The 16,303-nt window shown below is 44.2% G+C and overlaps 1 gene segment (V, D, J or C); it reads right to left on the bottom strand.

Moving 5' to 3' along the window:
- Positions 1–9,938: 9,938 nt before the first annotated feature.
- On the bottom strand, positions 9,939–11,650 carry LOC138520329 (T cell receptor alpha variable 17-like). The segment is given in 2 exon segments: positions 9,939–10,279; positions 11,593–11,650. Coding segments are annotated over 2 exon segments (399 nt in total).
- Positions 11,651–16,303: the final 4,653 nt, after the last annotated feature.

The raw sequence follows: 16,303 nt of genomic DNA, 5'->3' as shown, positions 1-16,303 counted from the left end.
AAGCATCTGCAAGTTGAATCTGCTCCTCTATCATTTTAGCAAACTCTTGGAAGTTGTTAGGGAGAATTCTCATTTATGGCTAATTTCCCTCACCTAGTGAGTCCCCCAGCAGCTTTGCTGGACTTCTGGAGTTTATTTATTTCCTCGTGGTATGAGTGAGAGCATTTCCCCCACTCTTACCTGTGTTTTGCTATGTGTTTCCATCTGTTTTTGTGATTGTGGGCTCTGGAATACACCACTTCAGTAGGCCCCTTCTTTGTGTGTGTCACACGGCACCTTCAGTGCCGTGGCAAGTGTTGTCTTTGAGACTTCCCTCAATTCCATTTCTGAGGCGACTACTGTCCCCCAGAAAAGGGTAAAGTTACCATTAACTTAGTCAATCTACCAAAGATCCAGTACACCCCATCTTCCATGGAGTACTGGGAAGGGTTAACTCGTATCCCTTTTTATCTGTACCTCGTAGAGCATTGTTTTGCTCTTTTAACATTTAGACTTGGCTGGTGGCAGTGGTATCTACCCTAACTTTTCTACCGCAATTATATTGGATAAACGTGGTACTGTTCTTGGCTATTATATTAGCCTCGAACATAAACCCGCTTGACCAAATCATCTTTCTTTTGGCTCAGGTTGGGTTTATTCACCATTTCTTTTTGTTAAAGTCCTTCTTGTGTTTTACTTTGCACCGCAAACGAGGTTCGCCTTCTTTGTTCACTGTCTTTTGGCGAGCTTCTGCCCAGAAGCCCTCCTCAAGGCGCCTGTGTGTCTAGGTGGGCTGAATGTGAGGGAGGGGTGTAGTCACCCCCTGCACAGGGTATCCTAGGAAATCCAAGTCGCATTTTATCATGATTGGCCAGGGTAGTTGTCCGGGCTGGACAACCCCCCTGCTGGGGGATTGACAGCCAGGTTGCGTGAATGGGGGTTTTTCACATAAAAGGCAGGTCTCTTGGGCTAGAAGTCAGAGAGTCGCTACTGGAACTACAAGGAACCGAAGAGAAGTGGAGAGAACGACGGCTGCTGCAACTACCCTGTCCCGGTGAAGCCCTGCTGCAGTCCTGAGCTATCTGCCCTTCAACGACTCAGAGAAGATCCAGTCCGGAGTCTTCTTCCCTTGAGCTTGGTGGGGATAACCAGCTCATCTTCTACAGCCAGAGGATCCTCTTCCGTGGTTGAAATCGCTGCACACTTCTGTAGTGGTCCGGATAGGCACCTGAAGAGCCTCTCCTGTTTTTAAGGAGCGCACCTTTTATTCTGTGTCGCTGCTGCCGGCCTCATCCCTGTGTGGTGCAGACCCCCTTCAGACGTCCTCCTTCTCGACGAAGCTCCAGGAATCATGGGTCTGTGGGAAACCAACAGGAACAACTGCCAGGGCACCAGCTGCACCATTGGAACAAGGTACTGTGTTTTGTTGAGGAAATTGGGTGAATCCCTTTTTATTCATTTCCAAGGCTTGACCTTGTCTTCGCTCCTTCTTATAACTTTTTTTTCCGAACATTGACAATATCCAAGTACTTTTGGCTTTGTTGAATCGTGAACTGTTAGACCGTGTGATCTTCGGCAACTGGCCCCGGTGTCTTCGACCCTGGCTTTGACTTTTGAACTCCTGTCTCTGAGTGTTTCTTGATTCTGCCTGCCTAACCAAAATATTGCCTGTGATTTCTGCCTCCAACTCCCTCTGGGTATCTCAGGTGCTAAGTGTGTATTTGCCCCAGTAGCATTTCATGTCACGGATACCCGTTTGTTTAATAGACCGAACTGTCAAAAAGTTATCGCTTTGATATCCGCGGTAACGTGTTTTTGTGCCTAACACAGGTTCATTCCAACACAGGGTACTTACCTTGAGACTTTCTGTACAAAGTGAATTGGTTAGTTGTAGTATATTTAACATGTGGTTTTTATTGAAGTTTAATATAAGTTTTGTGTTTATAACGAATGGTTTAAAAATAAATGTTCTTATATTTTTCTACCTGAAACCTTGAGTCAGTGTTTGCTTGAGTCACAGTAATTGTGGTCCCTTTGTGTAATCTCTGCTACTACTCATGTACTCTTGAGATAAGCCTGGCTGATCCGCCACTGCTACCACTATGACATAGTAGTACAGGCTTGTACCAAAGGTAAAACTTGTATCACCACCTGTAGTCTTAATTGTGTGTAGTGGTCCCTAAGGGCACTGCACAGGATTCTGCCTAGCAGAAGTACTTTCCTCTAAACATGTGGCAGTGTCTCTTTGGAGAGACGCTACCCTCAAATATTTTGGAATATCAACCTCCACTTCAATATGCTGCTCTTCTCTTTGAGAATCACCTAATTAGAATAGTACAAAATCATCCTGATGACAGCATAAGATTTCACTTGGCTCATAAGGATACCTAGACTGAACTTTAAAGATTCCCTTTGGCTTAGAATCCAATGATTCTGGTAATTCATCCTGTGCAGTCACATATCTTTCAGGAATGTTCCCGATCACTGGGTTACTGAAATCAGCAGTATAGGAAGATCCTTGCACTGCTATTCCTAATGTTGTATTTTCTTCCAAATTAATGTCTCGACCCCCTTTATTGTCCACCAGGATTTGATTGGATCCATCCGCAATCCCTTTGAATAATGTATATTAAGGAGACATCATGCAAGACTCAGATTGCCCTAGTAGAAAAGAAAAGAGACAAATTAATATCTCACAGATTCACAGCACGAATGAGTAGGACATTTGCACTAGGGCAAATGTCCCAATGCTACTTACACTTGTGCAAAGTTTCTGTAATACTGCCCCAGGGGTGGTATTGTGGAAACCTTGCAGGTGTGAAAGTACAATTATCACTAAGGCAACAAGGTTCTGGTGCAACAACCATATTTTTTCCATGCATATTTGAAACCCGAGCTATATTTGCCATAGTCATTTTCTGGATGCAAAAACTGTTAATTGCAATCGTTTGTAATTTGAATAGTGCTTTCACCAAAGTGCAAGTATTTCACAAAGAACATATTTACATATAATTATCAGCCAGCCTAAGTTGGTACTCTTTTATTGACCTCAGAAGGATTAGAGGTTTAGTTGGCCTTAAAGGGATTCAAACCTGCAACCTGCAGATATCACACAGATCGCAGCAGCAAGCGCTGAACCCGCTGAATTATCTTACTGTTAAAAGAATCTGTTTTATGCACTTATTTATTTTTTGCCATACTTCTTATTGAACTTGCACTGGTGCAATGCCAATTTTTTGAAGGCACAGCATACGCAGAAAAGACCAGGGCCTCTTTCTATAAGCTTTGTATTGGTTAATGTGCAATTGTGAACGTTATTTGCACTCAGGCAAACATTGCTCTAAATCAAATAAACTTAAATTCAATGCATTTTTTGATCAGGGCAATTGCATGTCCTACGCTCATATGAGCACTGCGGCAAACATTCTCCTGCTGCTAGAATGCATTGAAAGAATATGTGTTTTACAGTAGGCCAATTTTATCCTAGTTCAACTACCATGCAAAATTGCATTTGCCTCAGTACACAGTTTCCGTAATGAGGCCCAAGTTATTAAATCCTGTGTGAAAGTGGAGAGTTCCCGGGAGACCAGAGTGTGTGGAGCACAGGATAGGAATGATACATGGTGGAAGGAAGGACACAGGCCCCTGAGAGAGAACAGGTAATACTAATGCAGGAGCTACCAAGTGTCACACTGTTTCTCAAGGCTGAGTGGAAGATAGTTTGACTGACATGTATAGGTAGTACTGCTGGCTCATCTCACTGCTCGGTGGTTTTCTACTGTGTCGGAAATGGGATCCCAAGATCCCACCGCATCTTTGGTTCACCTTTCACAGACATGGCCCAGAGTAGCTTAGTATGAATCAGCGTGTGCAGGACACTACAACACAGAAGCTTATATGATTATTCTCAGATGCAATAAATATCAATGACCAGAGGTATTTACTTATATAACTAAGACCACTAAAGTGATTAGGCAATGTGAAAAAACAGCGTCAGAATCTCGTGGTCAGGCTTTGGGACTAAACTGTTTTTTTAAAGCGTTCATACTCGTAGCACTGCAGTTCTTGAAGCAGAGGGCCCGTTAACGACCCGGTTGGTCAGGAAACCAGGCTGGTGTTGGGTGGCTAGGGGCCTATACATCTACGCGGATTTTTGCCATGGAATCACTGTCAAGGTTACCTGTCATTAGATACGGGAAACACATTGATGCATGTTCGCTATTGAATGACGTGTGTCACTCTAGTCCCAATATGTACCAGTGATGCAATGGCTTCACAAATCAGCTCCATAGAAAGTAGAGTGTCATGGAAATCTACCCCGGATCCATACATGCCAACATTCTGTGACCAAAAATCTGTAGGAATCTTAAAGTTTCAAAAATATTGAAAAAATCGGTATTTGTTGCCACTAAATCGGTAGGCGGTAGGACTGCTTAAAAAGCAGTATCCTACCACCTAAATAGGTAGGACTGGCAAGTATGTAGCAGGTGCCGTAGAGAGGGGAGCTGCGTTGTGCAGCTAATCTGAAGAAATAGCATATTGCACTTGCAGGTGGGTGGAAGTGGCGGGACTCGCGCAGGGCGGGGCTGAAACGTGCTGTTTCCCCCCGGCTCCTGGTGCAAGCTCACACCTGCCAGAACTCATTAGGAGGAGTGGCTCGCCATTGTTTCAGCGGCTTGCCCCAGCATGTAGATGACTGGCACCGGGGAGCTGAGGTACGGTGAACCATGTGGCTGTTGATATCCAGAAGTGCTGGAGCGGATTTCAGGGGCGCCTCTGACAGTCTGGGGAGGTTGCACTGGCACACTGGTCTGATAACTGCTGCCAGTAAGAACACACCATTATTAAAGCAGCAGCTTGGACACATCCCCACTGAAGAACGTTCCTCGGATTCTGTGTACTTGCGCACCCTGCAACCATGGCTGAACAGGCTGCTAAATACAGGCCAACATTTAAAAAAAAAAAAGAAATCTGTATTTGTTGCCAACAAATCGGTAGGCGGTAGGACAACTTAAAAAGTGGTATCCTACCACCTAAATCAGTAGGGTTGGCAAGTATGCGGATCCTGTAACACTGCCCCTCGATTATTCGGGGTACCCAGCTGAATTGTTCCTCCCATAATTTTCAATAGTTCTGGTTTTTAGAAGTATATGGAAGCCCAGCAATTACCTCCTTTCCATTGTAGTGTTTCCAGAATCTGGCACCAAATTCACTATGTTTCATATTAGCTAAATTCTGGCCTGGAGTCAGAAAAATAAAAAACCTATTTTTCAGCCCAAATCTGATAAATCTACATACTGTCTATGAAGCTAGGGGAAAAAAGGAAGTAGGGAAAAATTTAAAAGAAGTTTTCAGGAGGTTGAAGAAGGAAGGACAGGGAAGGGGTAAGTACAAAGAGTCATATGGGGGTGGAACAACAAGAGGTATTTTTCTGAGAAACATTTACATCGAAAAAATCCATTTGGGTCCCCCGATTCCTCCTGTTTCCCTATGCTTATAACAGCACCCCAACACCCTCCCCACCCGTTATCACCTCTTACCCCAACCCCATGTATATAGAGACATTTTTAAACATTCTGTATTCTTTTCGATGTAATTGTTTCTCTGAAAAATACCCCTTTGTAATTGTTTTTGTTAAAATCACTGGATACCGGAACAGCCTTGTTAGGCAGAAACCTGTGCAGTTCCCTTAGGGACCACTGCAAAAGATTTAAGACTACAGGTGTTGGCAGTAAACCCACTTGGTAGCAGTCTGCACCACCCAGATTTACCTGGTAGCTGTGGCTGAGCAGTCAGACTTCCCTCAAGAAGAGTTAGGCAGTATGCAAAGTATACTCAATAGGCACTCAGATACAATAAGCAAACACTGACCAGAGCTTTGGTGTCAGAGTATATCATTATTTATTTAAAAACACACAGTTGAAACACTCCAGCACTCTTATTGTAAAATATTCTAAACACAGTTACTATTATGATATATACACCCCTTTTTCCCTATTAGAAAATCACAGTAAAACACCACTTATTTTCATACAGAGGTGAGCGCTTAACTAGATTGCACTCTAATAAGTTTGTGATAAAGGGAGGGAAAAAGACAGAATAAGCAGAGGTACACCACTCTACAATTCCAGAACACTGTTAGCAAGGCAGAGAGCAAAAAGTCACTGGTGAGCCAAAGTCCAAAGGCTGGGCCCACTCTTAGAGAGAGCAGAGCACAAATGCGCCCAAGATCACACAGTTACACTAGGCTTAGAAAGTCTTGCAGAGGGTTCAGCAAAGCCTTTAGAGAGGCTTAGAAAAGTTTAGCCACGGTGTCCCAGGCTAACCAAGGTTCGAAAGCCGGGGGCTAAATCTACCCCGTGCAGTCGGTAGCAAGGGAAGCCAGGCGGGACACGGTACCTTAAGTGGGAAGGATCCTCCAGCAGTGGCAGTTGTTCCTGGTAGTGGATGCAAGTTGCGTCGTCGTCCAGGGGAAGAGAAGATCTCGACTTGGAGGAAAGATGAAGGTCGTTGCACTACCAGGGCAGAGACCAGCCGCGGAGTTTTCCGGTTAAAGGTGGTACCTTGGTTTCGCGGTCGTGTTAAAACGTGGTATCCCGGTTGCCGGGGTGCTTGGCACGGGCAAGGCGGCCACGAGATACGTCGGGAAAGCGAAAAGACGGTGAAACTGGTTATCCCCACCAGTTAAAGGAAGAAGACTCTCCGGCGGGAGATCTCCTCTGTCGTTGGGAAAAAGTGGTGAGATGGTCCAGCAGGGCTCCACCGGTCGTGGTGTCGTGGCAGGTCAGCTCAGCTTCTCCCTCGTCGGATTCTTAGGTCCTGTGGCGACTTCTGAAGTTCCAGTCCCCAAAGCCCTGCTTTTATGCAGCAAACCCCCATTCACTCAGCCTAGCTATCACTCAAACATGCTAAGTGGTGAGCCGGTCGGCTCACCACTTGGGCCAATCAGGATGGAGTGCGACTTGAGTTGCCTAGGCAACTCAGTCCAGGGTGCCTAAATTTCCCTCCACCACTCCTAAGTACCCCAGAGTGGCCCACTTTGGAGGGCTTCTGTGGAGAAGCCCGCCAAAAAGTGGAACAAAGGGCTCGACTTGGGTTGGAGCCACAGAAGAGAACACAAACGCCATTTTAGAATCAAGTTTTGGCAAAAAATACCAACCTGAGAATTAATATTAATTAAATAAACCGGCGGTATGTTCGAGGCTACCGTAAATAATTAAATGAAGATAGTAGCCTAAAACAATGGGAAATCACATAGGAAAATATTCGCGGATGAATATAAAAAGTAGTATCCACTGCCACCAGCCAAAACTCGATCAGGGGGGACGGAGACGTGCCCCCTCGACTAACAGACCCCGGGGCAATTGAATTGCCCCAGCCAGTGCGTCCACAATATGATGGTTTGTACTGGTTCTGTTCAGAATTTAAGACTAGTAAAGTCAATGGTGACTTTACATGCCCTGGGAGACAGTAGTCAGTCCCAGGGTATGGAGTCTATACTGGGGGGTCACTATGAAACCCCTGTGTCACTGCACTGAGGGTGCTGTCTAACACACATCACAAAAACACATGAAGCCCTATGGAGTAATATACCCCATAGCCCATTAAACACATCTAGATTCAAAGAAACACACTCAAATCATGCCCAAGAGTGAGGGTAAAAGAGTCTCACTCTTGGCAGGAGAAAAAAATAAACCCCAAAAATCCAGCAAAGCTGCTGGGGGACTCACTAGGTTAGGAAATTCAGCCTAAACAGAGAATTCTCCCTAACAAACCTCATTACAAAAAAAACAAAATGTGAATGGTGAAGAAGTACCATTTTGACAGAGAGTTGCAAAAATAACCATGCTGGAAAACTATCAAACAACCCCAAGGCAGCTTATTTTGGCATATATTTGGAGCACAAACCCTTTTATCTCATGGTGCAGTTGGCAATTATCTTGGGGTTGCACTGATATTCGTCCATGCCATGTTTTGCAGGATGTCAGCTCCCTGTTTGCCCCATAACCTAAAGTCAGTCCCAGTTTGGATGTCCTTGTGGGATGAAGGGCTTAATCATGTGGAGAAGAGAGATTTGATACCACGTTGTATGAGCCCTTTGTGCAATGTGTTGTAGGAAGGATTGATTGTTATCCTCAATGAAGCCTATGGATTTTGCTGATTCAGTGAGGTGAGGGTTGGAGCGATCCAATTGCATGTCTTACAGCCAGCTTTGAGTGGTTTCGTGTTTGGAGGCACGGGCCAGTCGTACACATTTGGTTTTGGTGAGGTAAGCTTTAAGAAGTCACTTGTTATTCACATAGGAAAGGATGTACAAAATGAGGGAAACTGGGCAATATCTTGTGGGCTCTTGTCCTTTAGGTACAACTGAATTTCATATGCGTACAGGTGTATCATGATCTTGGGGTCACCTAGAAGTGAACCCAGCAGTTACATAAAAATGTTAAGGATGACCAGGGAGAAGATAGAATTCTGAGGGACTCCATAGGTGACCAATCTGTATTCTGATCTTGAGGAACCATTTTGCAGAAGTCGAAATTAAGATTAGATGAGCAGGAGCTAAAAGCAGTTCTAGGGTATCCGGGATTAACCCGTGAGCAGAAGCTACTGCTGGGGAACTAGGAGCTAGTACATAATGTTCCGCAAATCTAACTTCAACATAAAATGCAAAGGTAGGTTTTTTTTAATGAACCCATATGGTTTAAATGTAAAATTGATGTGCCCTACTGCTTATTTATAGACTGTGCCAAATGCACATAGTTAAATTCACATATGTTTGCTTGTTTGGCATCTGTTGGCCTAGGGAGCCAAAGGTAGCTCCTGATAGCTGTTGGTGCCAATGTAACTAGGCTCTTCTAGGCTACAAGCAGGAGCTAAATAGCTCCCAGCTCCTCTCAATGTAATACCCTGATTTTGGGACGGTGCCAGAGAACCCCATCCTGTGTTCAAGGAGTGTTAGTTGTATATGATGGATGACTGTGTTGAACGCAGCCAAGAGGTCAAGGAGGCCTAGCACGCATATGTCCCATGTGTTAAAAATGTGTAGGCCACCCACACCCACCAGGATCATGACTGTTTCAGTGCTAAATTTGGAACTGAACCTGGATAGGAAATCCCGGAGCCAAGGGAGTTTCCTGATTTGTATAAGTAGTTGATTAGCAATTACCCTCCCAATGATTTTGTCCAAACTCTATGGCGAGAATTTCAAATTCAGGAGGCAAAGCTCTCAAGTTGTGCTTGATATTGTTATGAGTGTCACACCAACGAGTACACCATCCAAACAAGAGTAGTTTACTGACACCATTTTTTTGTTGTACTTCTTGTATTGCCTGTTCATTATAAATTACAGGAATGCAAGTTGCAGGTTTAAGAGGAAACCACTACTTGTTTAAGTCACTCACACCTGGCCAGTGGCGACTTAAAATCACTGTGGTCCATTTTAGCCATACCACCCACTTTGTACACCACACCCCTTTTCTGACTTGTTAAAGCCCTTTGACAAATTATCCACCAAATTAATACTGAAGTTCATTGATTGTGACAGAGGCTGGTTTGGAATTGAAGAGTAGGAAATTATGATCTCATTCGGAGTTTGGCGGTAACTTGCCAGTAAATCAGCCAGATTACTGGTAAAATCGATTACTGTTACCGTCACTCAGTGCTGTGGATTTAGCAAGAGATTCCAAGTGATGGTGTGGTGGTATTAGTCCCCTTTCCTTTTTTTCGACTCCATAGGGCTTTGGTGGATTTCCTGCAAGCAGTAATTCCATCCCAGTAAATCTGCATATTTTTGGCATTTACTTGAAGGATCTTCACTTCAAGAAAAATTGGCAACAATTCCATTACCGCCAAACAAAAGAACAGTAACGGAATTACTGCCACTTTTTTTCCACACCGCCAGACTTGGAATAAGGTCCATGGTGCTTTAATTACAACACTGAAGTGCATCCAGCAGTTTATTATTCATTGCTGCTAGCATAGGATATTGTGCACTGCTGAAACTGTAGTGCAGCACTGTGCTCCATTGCGCAGTAATAGAGTCCGGAGTCATGCATTTTGGTGCGGCTCAGGCGCAGGGATGTGTGTTTGTTCTCTGTTTGCAACACCATTGTGACTTCCCCCTCCTGACTGATGCCACTGGTGCTCCGTGTCAGGATATGTTCGGGTGGTCTGCCATAGCCCTGCTTATACCACTGCAGGGTGTACTCCGACCCCTCGTAGCTGCAGTTTAACTGAACAGGACCCCCTTCAGCAACAAACATATTTTCAGCCTGCAAGACTTTGTACTGCCCCAGAACACCTGTGAAAACAGAGAACATGCCCATTTAATACAAATCAAACCGTGTGCCAAGACCCTCTTTTGCGAGCTCCTCCGGAAGCCTAAACATAGCTAGATATGTGTGTAGATATAGTCGATGAATAAAGGCCAGAGTTATACATGCCAGGATGCTAAGATGCGATTGCAAGTTAAACACTGATCTTTGAAATAAGATCACTCGCTAAGCTATCTAAGTGGCTAGGCCACTCCGAATACCTCAGAAATAGCATAGCAATGTACATGTTCATAGTACCTGGCAGTATTGAAATGATGAGGGCGAGCACTGACATTTTGCAGGCTGGGGAATGAGGTTTTGTGGTGCTTGCATAACGTTTTGTAGCACTGCATGTTCTGCCCCCGCCCCCACACTAGCGGTGGTTTGTGGTAGACACAGAAATGATCCATCATGTCTCCTTCGGGCTCACTTGAGCTCAACAGGATGCAGACTCTCTTCCATATGCTGTGGGACTCGACTTCGAGACAAAATATCTTGGCGGGTGGTGGGTTGTGATCTTGCCGTAAGAGTGTGCAGTGAAATAAATGCCTTTTGTACTCCCCCAGTTACAAGGCATCACACCTTCCTTAAATTATAGCAAGGTCACTTAGATGTGCTCACAGCACTACTTTAAGTGTGTCATCACTTAGTGGTGATCAAAAGTTGCCCCGTGCACTGGGGACTGGGTGGATTTTGGAAGTAATGGGTAATAAAACTAAATAACTTGACTGTGCATGGAAGACCTAGCTCTGTCTTACAGGAACTGGTGCAAGAGCAAAAAGCACTAGGACACACATTTCCCTAATGCAAAAAACTATCTCAAAATGCATTTTTGCATGAAGGAAATATGTGCCCTAGTGCTATTCCTTGCATAAGTATGTCGTTTGTGCTACGGCAATTTTTGTCACAGTGCCACCTGCTCTTGTGCAAAGTTTCTGTAACACTGTCACAGGGGTGGTATTGTAAAAACATTGCAGCTGTGTAAGTACAATTAACACTATGGCAAGGATGGTTCCGGTGCAAAAAATATATTCGTGCAATGCATTTTTGACACGGGGCAAGGGGCAATGTTTACCCTAGTCTTTTGCCGGGATGCAAAAAGCGTTAATGGGAATGAGTTGTTATTTATATAGCGCTTTTGCCAAAGGGCAAGCGCTGCACATAGAACATATTTAATGATAATAATGTGTTATAAAGTGCCTTTATCCAATGCCCTTTACAGAGCACATATCTACATACAATATCATCCAACCCAAATTGCGACCTCGGAAGACTGAGTTGGCGTTGCGGGGATTCAAACCTGCGACCTGCAGATCATGCTTAGAGCGCTGCACCAAGCGCTCAACCCGCTGAGCCATCTTACCAGCAATGCAATAACATATAATTATCACCCAACCTAAGTTTTTACTCATGTATTGACCTCAGAAGGATGAGGGGCTTAGTTGGCCTTAAAGGGATTCAAACCTGCGACCTGCAGATATCGCACAGATTGCAGCAGTAGGCACACAACCCGTTTATTTATCTTACCGGTAAAAGAAACTGTTTTGTGCACTAGGATCACTTTCTGCACTTGAACTGGTGCAATGTAAATTCTTTGAAGGCGGAGCATATGCAGAAAAGACCAGGGCCTCTTCGTAGAAGCTTTGCATTGGTTATTTGTGCAATTGCGTATGCTATTTGTATTAGCGCAAAAACTGCTCTAATCCAAATAAATATTCTTTCAATGCATTTTTTGACCAGGGCAATTGCCTGTCCTAGCACTGATGAAGTTCCATATTAGAACTCGGGAAAACATTATCCTGGTGTTAAAATGCAATGAAAAAATAAGTTTTTTACACTAGGGCAATGTTATCCTAGTCCAACTACCATGCAACATTCCATTTGCATCAGTACACAGTTTCTGTAATGAGGCCCAAGTTATTAAATCCGGTGGGAAAGTGGAGAGTTCACGGGAGACCAGAGTGTGTGGAGCAGAGGATAGGAATGATACATGGTGGAAGGAAGGACACAGGCCCCTGGGGGAGAACAGGTAATACTAATGCAGGAGCTACTAAGTGTCACACTGTTTCTCAATGCTGAGTGGAAGATAGTTTGACTGACATGTATAGGTAGTACTGCTGGCTCATCTCACTGCTCAGTGGTTTTCTACTGTGTTGGAAATGGGATCCCAGGATCCCACAGCATCCTTGGCTCACCTTTCACAGACATGGCCCAGAGTAGCTTAGTATTAATCAGCGTGTGCAGGACACTACAACACACAAGCTTATATGATTATTCTCAGATGCAATAAATATCAATGACCAGAGGAATTTACTTATATAACAAAATCGTTCTTTAATCACTTAATTAAGACCACTAAAGTGATTATCAATGTGAAAAAACAGTGTCAGGATCTTCGTGGTCAGGCTTTGGGACTAAACTGTTTTTTTAAAGCGTTCATACTCATAGCACTGCAGTTCTTGATGTAGAGGGCCTCGTCACGACCAGGTTGGTCAGGAAACCAGGCTGGTGTTGGATGGCTAGGGGCCTATACATCTACGCGGATGTTTGCCATGGAATCACTGCCAAGGTTACCTGTCATTCGATACGGGAAACACATTGATGCATGTTCGCTATTGAATGACGGGTGTCATTCTAGTCCCAATATGTACCAGTGATGCAATGGCTTCACAAATCAGCTCCATCGAAATTAGAGTGTCATGGAAATCTACCCCGGATCCTGTAACACTGCCCCTCAATTATTCGGGGTACCCAGCTGACCAGTTCCTCCCATAATTTTCAATGGTCCTGGTTTTTAGAAGTATATGGAAGCCCAGCAATTACCTCCTTTCTATTGTAGTGTTTCTGAGAATCTGGCACCAAATTCACTATGTTTCATATTAGCTTAATTTTGGCCTGACCTGCAGTCAGAAAAATAAAAGCCCTATTTTCTCAGTCCAAATCTGATAAATCTACATACTGTCTATGAACTTAGGGAAAAAAAGGTGTTAGGCGGAAACCTGTGCAGTTCCCTCTGGGACCACTGCAAAAGATTTAGGACTACAGGCGTTGGCGGTGAACCCACTTGGTAGCAGTCTGCACCACACAGATTCACGTGGTAGCTGTGGCTGAGCAGTCAGACTTATCTCAAGAAAAGTTGAGCAGTATGTGGAGTATACAAAATAGGGCAATTCTTCACAGCAAGACAAGCAAACACGCAACGAGGCTTAGTGTAAAGATATTAAGGTATTTATTTATAACAAAATGTCTATGAAAAACACTAAGGCATATCACGGCAAACAAATCAAACACAATTACTCTACGGAGTAGACGATCAATCCCCCTAGCAATATCGACAACTCTAGGTTCTACTGGTACCACTTATTTTCAGACAGAGGTGTATACCTCAACCCAGATGACACTCGAATATTAGTTAGGATGGGAGAGAAAAAGATAGCCAGGTTACGAAACCAACACAGTTCGATCCTATCGGATAAAATGCAAGGCAGGAAGGCAAGAATCACAATAGATCGTAAAGTTCAGAGGCCAGGCCCACTCGGATAGAGGCAAGGCGCGCTGTCCCAAAAAGTCTCTAGTGGAGATGCATTCAAGTCTGTATTGCAAATGGTTATCGGTGGATTGAACCAGTTCAGAACAAAGAATGAGAAAAGCTTGGAGGCGACCCAACGGAACGGAGAGGATTAAGACACCTCACTCGAACCGATCGAAAGGGAAGCCAGGCGGACACGGTACCTTGTTGTGGAGGGCAGCTCCGGCGGGGGCAGTTGTTCCTGGTGGTGGATGCACGTTGGTTCTTTGCCAAGAGCAGAGATGATCTCGTCGTCGAAGAAAATGAAGTCCGGTGCACCACCAGGGAAGAGACCAGCCGCGGAGTGCTCCGTCACAAGGCACCAACTTTTGGTCTGTTGGGTGTTCTGACCCACGTTTGGACTATTATGCTACAACATTTGGTGCTGTGGGCTTAGGAAATCCAAGATGGCCGAAAAAGCCCACATGTGCGCCAGAATCTATGAAAACCGTGCAGTTGTGCACACTAAAATGGTTGCCTAACTTGCCACCCACCAGTGCGAGCAGGATGGGCCGGGGTGCCATGAGTGAAATGTGTGCCAAAGGAAAAACCGCACTTTAAAATCACCTTTTGTTTCTCTGAATGCCAGCTCAAAACGCCTATTTGCAACACATCCAAAAATCTCACTGAACACCAGCGGACATCTGGCAGAATAAAGTCTTGTGGGCATACAAAATCTGGAAAGAGGATGAGCCTAAAACAATGTTCATCACAAAACTGGCTGAGCTATGCATGTCAGCAGCCTAACTGAAACTGGATTAAAACCACCAAAATCGAAATGTTTAAATTAAATGAGTGACCTACTTTTGAGTGTCACATAGGTTGCAATTGTTTAAATGTCATAGTTTTGAACTTAGAATCAGCATTCTAGCTGCATATGTATAAATTGTCTTGACTTAAACTGGGGAACAAAAAGTGACATTTTATCTGAAACCTGGCTTAAGGAACTGAATTCTGCCCACCAGCTACCCCCGACAGGAGTTGAGACTTGCACAACAGCTGTGTTCCCAGGCCTAGCTGCCCTTTTGCTGCTCCCATCAAAAGGGATATGGCATTTCTCTGATTGAATTACCTGGGCTCTGCAGGAAATTGAACAAAGCCCTGTCCTGACTCAGGCAAATGTTTTATTATGGGGGCCATAAATGGCTTCCTCTTGAACAATGGGCCTTCCAGGGCCCAGGCAGATGGTTTATTGCAGGTGTCGTAAAACAGCTTCCTCTTGGCAGAAGCTGGGAGGGGCAGGGTCTCTGAGCTTGGCAGAAACTGGAAAGACTGGTTTCTGTACCATGTGACCTGAAAAGACACACCCCTGTAGCCAGAATATGGTTTTAGAAAAAGATGAATAACTCATAGTACGGACTTGTGAAAATTATTTAAATGATACCATGATTCTTGTGATTTTTCTGCCCACATTTTAAGAGGTTTTTAGAACCGGTGGCATGATCTGGGGGCAAGCTAGCAGTTAAGAGGGTATTACTTAAAATGTATGCATGTTAAAAATCTGACACTTCATCAATTAATGTCCATACCCCTTGCGCACATGTGTATAAATTTGGGGTAATGTCCGATATTGCGAAACCAGTTAAAAAGTGCAAATGTCGCCATTTCTGAATGCAAGCTCCCAGGAAGAGCAGATTTGGACAGGGTATACCTCCTGTGATATGTGAGGGGTGCATGTAATTTTAAACAAATGTGTACCTGTGAAATATGTATTTGGTTCAAATCTAGATTTGTGTGCAAGTTGACAGGAGGAGTGGACTTTCTGCAGGCTGTAAAATGACATCACTCTGACACAACTTAGCTCCCCCAATCAGGGGAGAAATGAAAGCTTGACCAATGACAAGTGAGAGGGGCAAGTTTAGTTATGACCAATGCACACACCCACATTCTAAACAGATAAAAGCAGACAGTCAGGACAGATAGGGACCTTCAAATCCATTTGCTGCGGGACGCTCTGCCGGGAAAATCCATACTTTACCTCCATCAACCTTCAGAGAGCCAACATAGAGACTTCAAATCTATCAATATCCAGAACCAGAGGCAGAGCAGAGAGAGCTGACCCAGACCACTGTTAGCAGAACCAGAGAGCTGACCCAGATCACTGTGAAGTGCCGAGACCAGAATACAGTCCAGTCTAAAACCTGACCAGATCCGTGGCGAGGCCCATTCTATTTCTAAATATATTGTGAGTACCCAGCAGAACTGTGTAGAACCAATCTCTTAGTTAAAATAATATAATTCAATCTATTTTAATCTAACCAGAACTGCCTCCTAACTGTCACCTGTCATTTTCTAGTTGCTAGCTGTCACTTGTCTTTTTGAACTTTAAAATTTCAAATCTGAAAAACGACCTTTACCATATCGCTCATATCTCCATGCCCGTTTGTCCTAGAGACTTGCAGTAACTTTCATCTGGAAGCTGAGATCCTACGCTGTCCTAGGC

Source organism: Ambystoma mexicanum, chromosome 13 (assembly GCF_040938575.1).
Source record: "Ambystoma mexicanum isolate Mex_15411 chromosome 13, UKY_AmexF1_1, whole genome shotgun sequence".
NCBI classification, from domain to species: domain Eukaryota; kingdom Metazoa; phylum Chordata; class Amphibia; order Caudata; family Ambystomatidae; genus Ambystoma; species Ambystoma mexicanum.
This window is presented reverse-complemented; position numbering and strand designations above follow the sequence as displayed.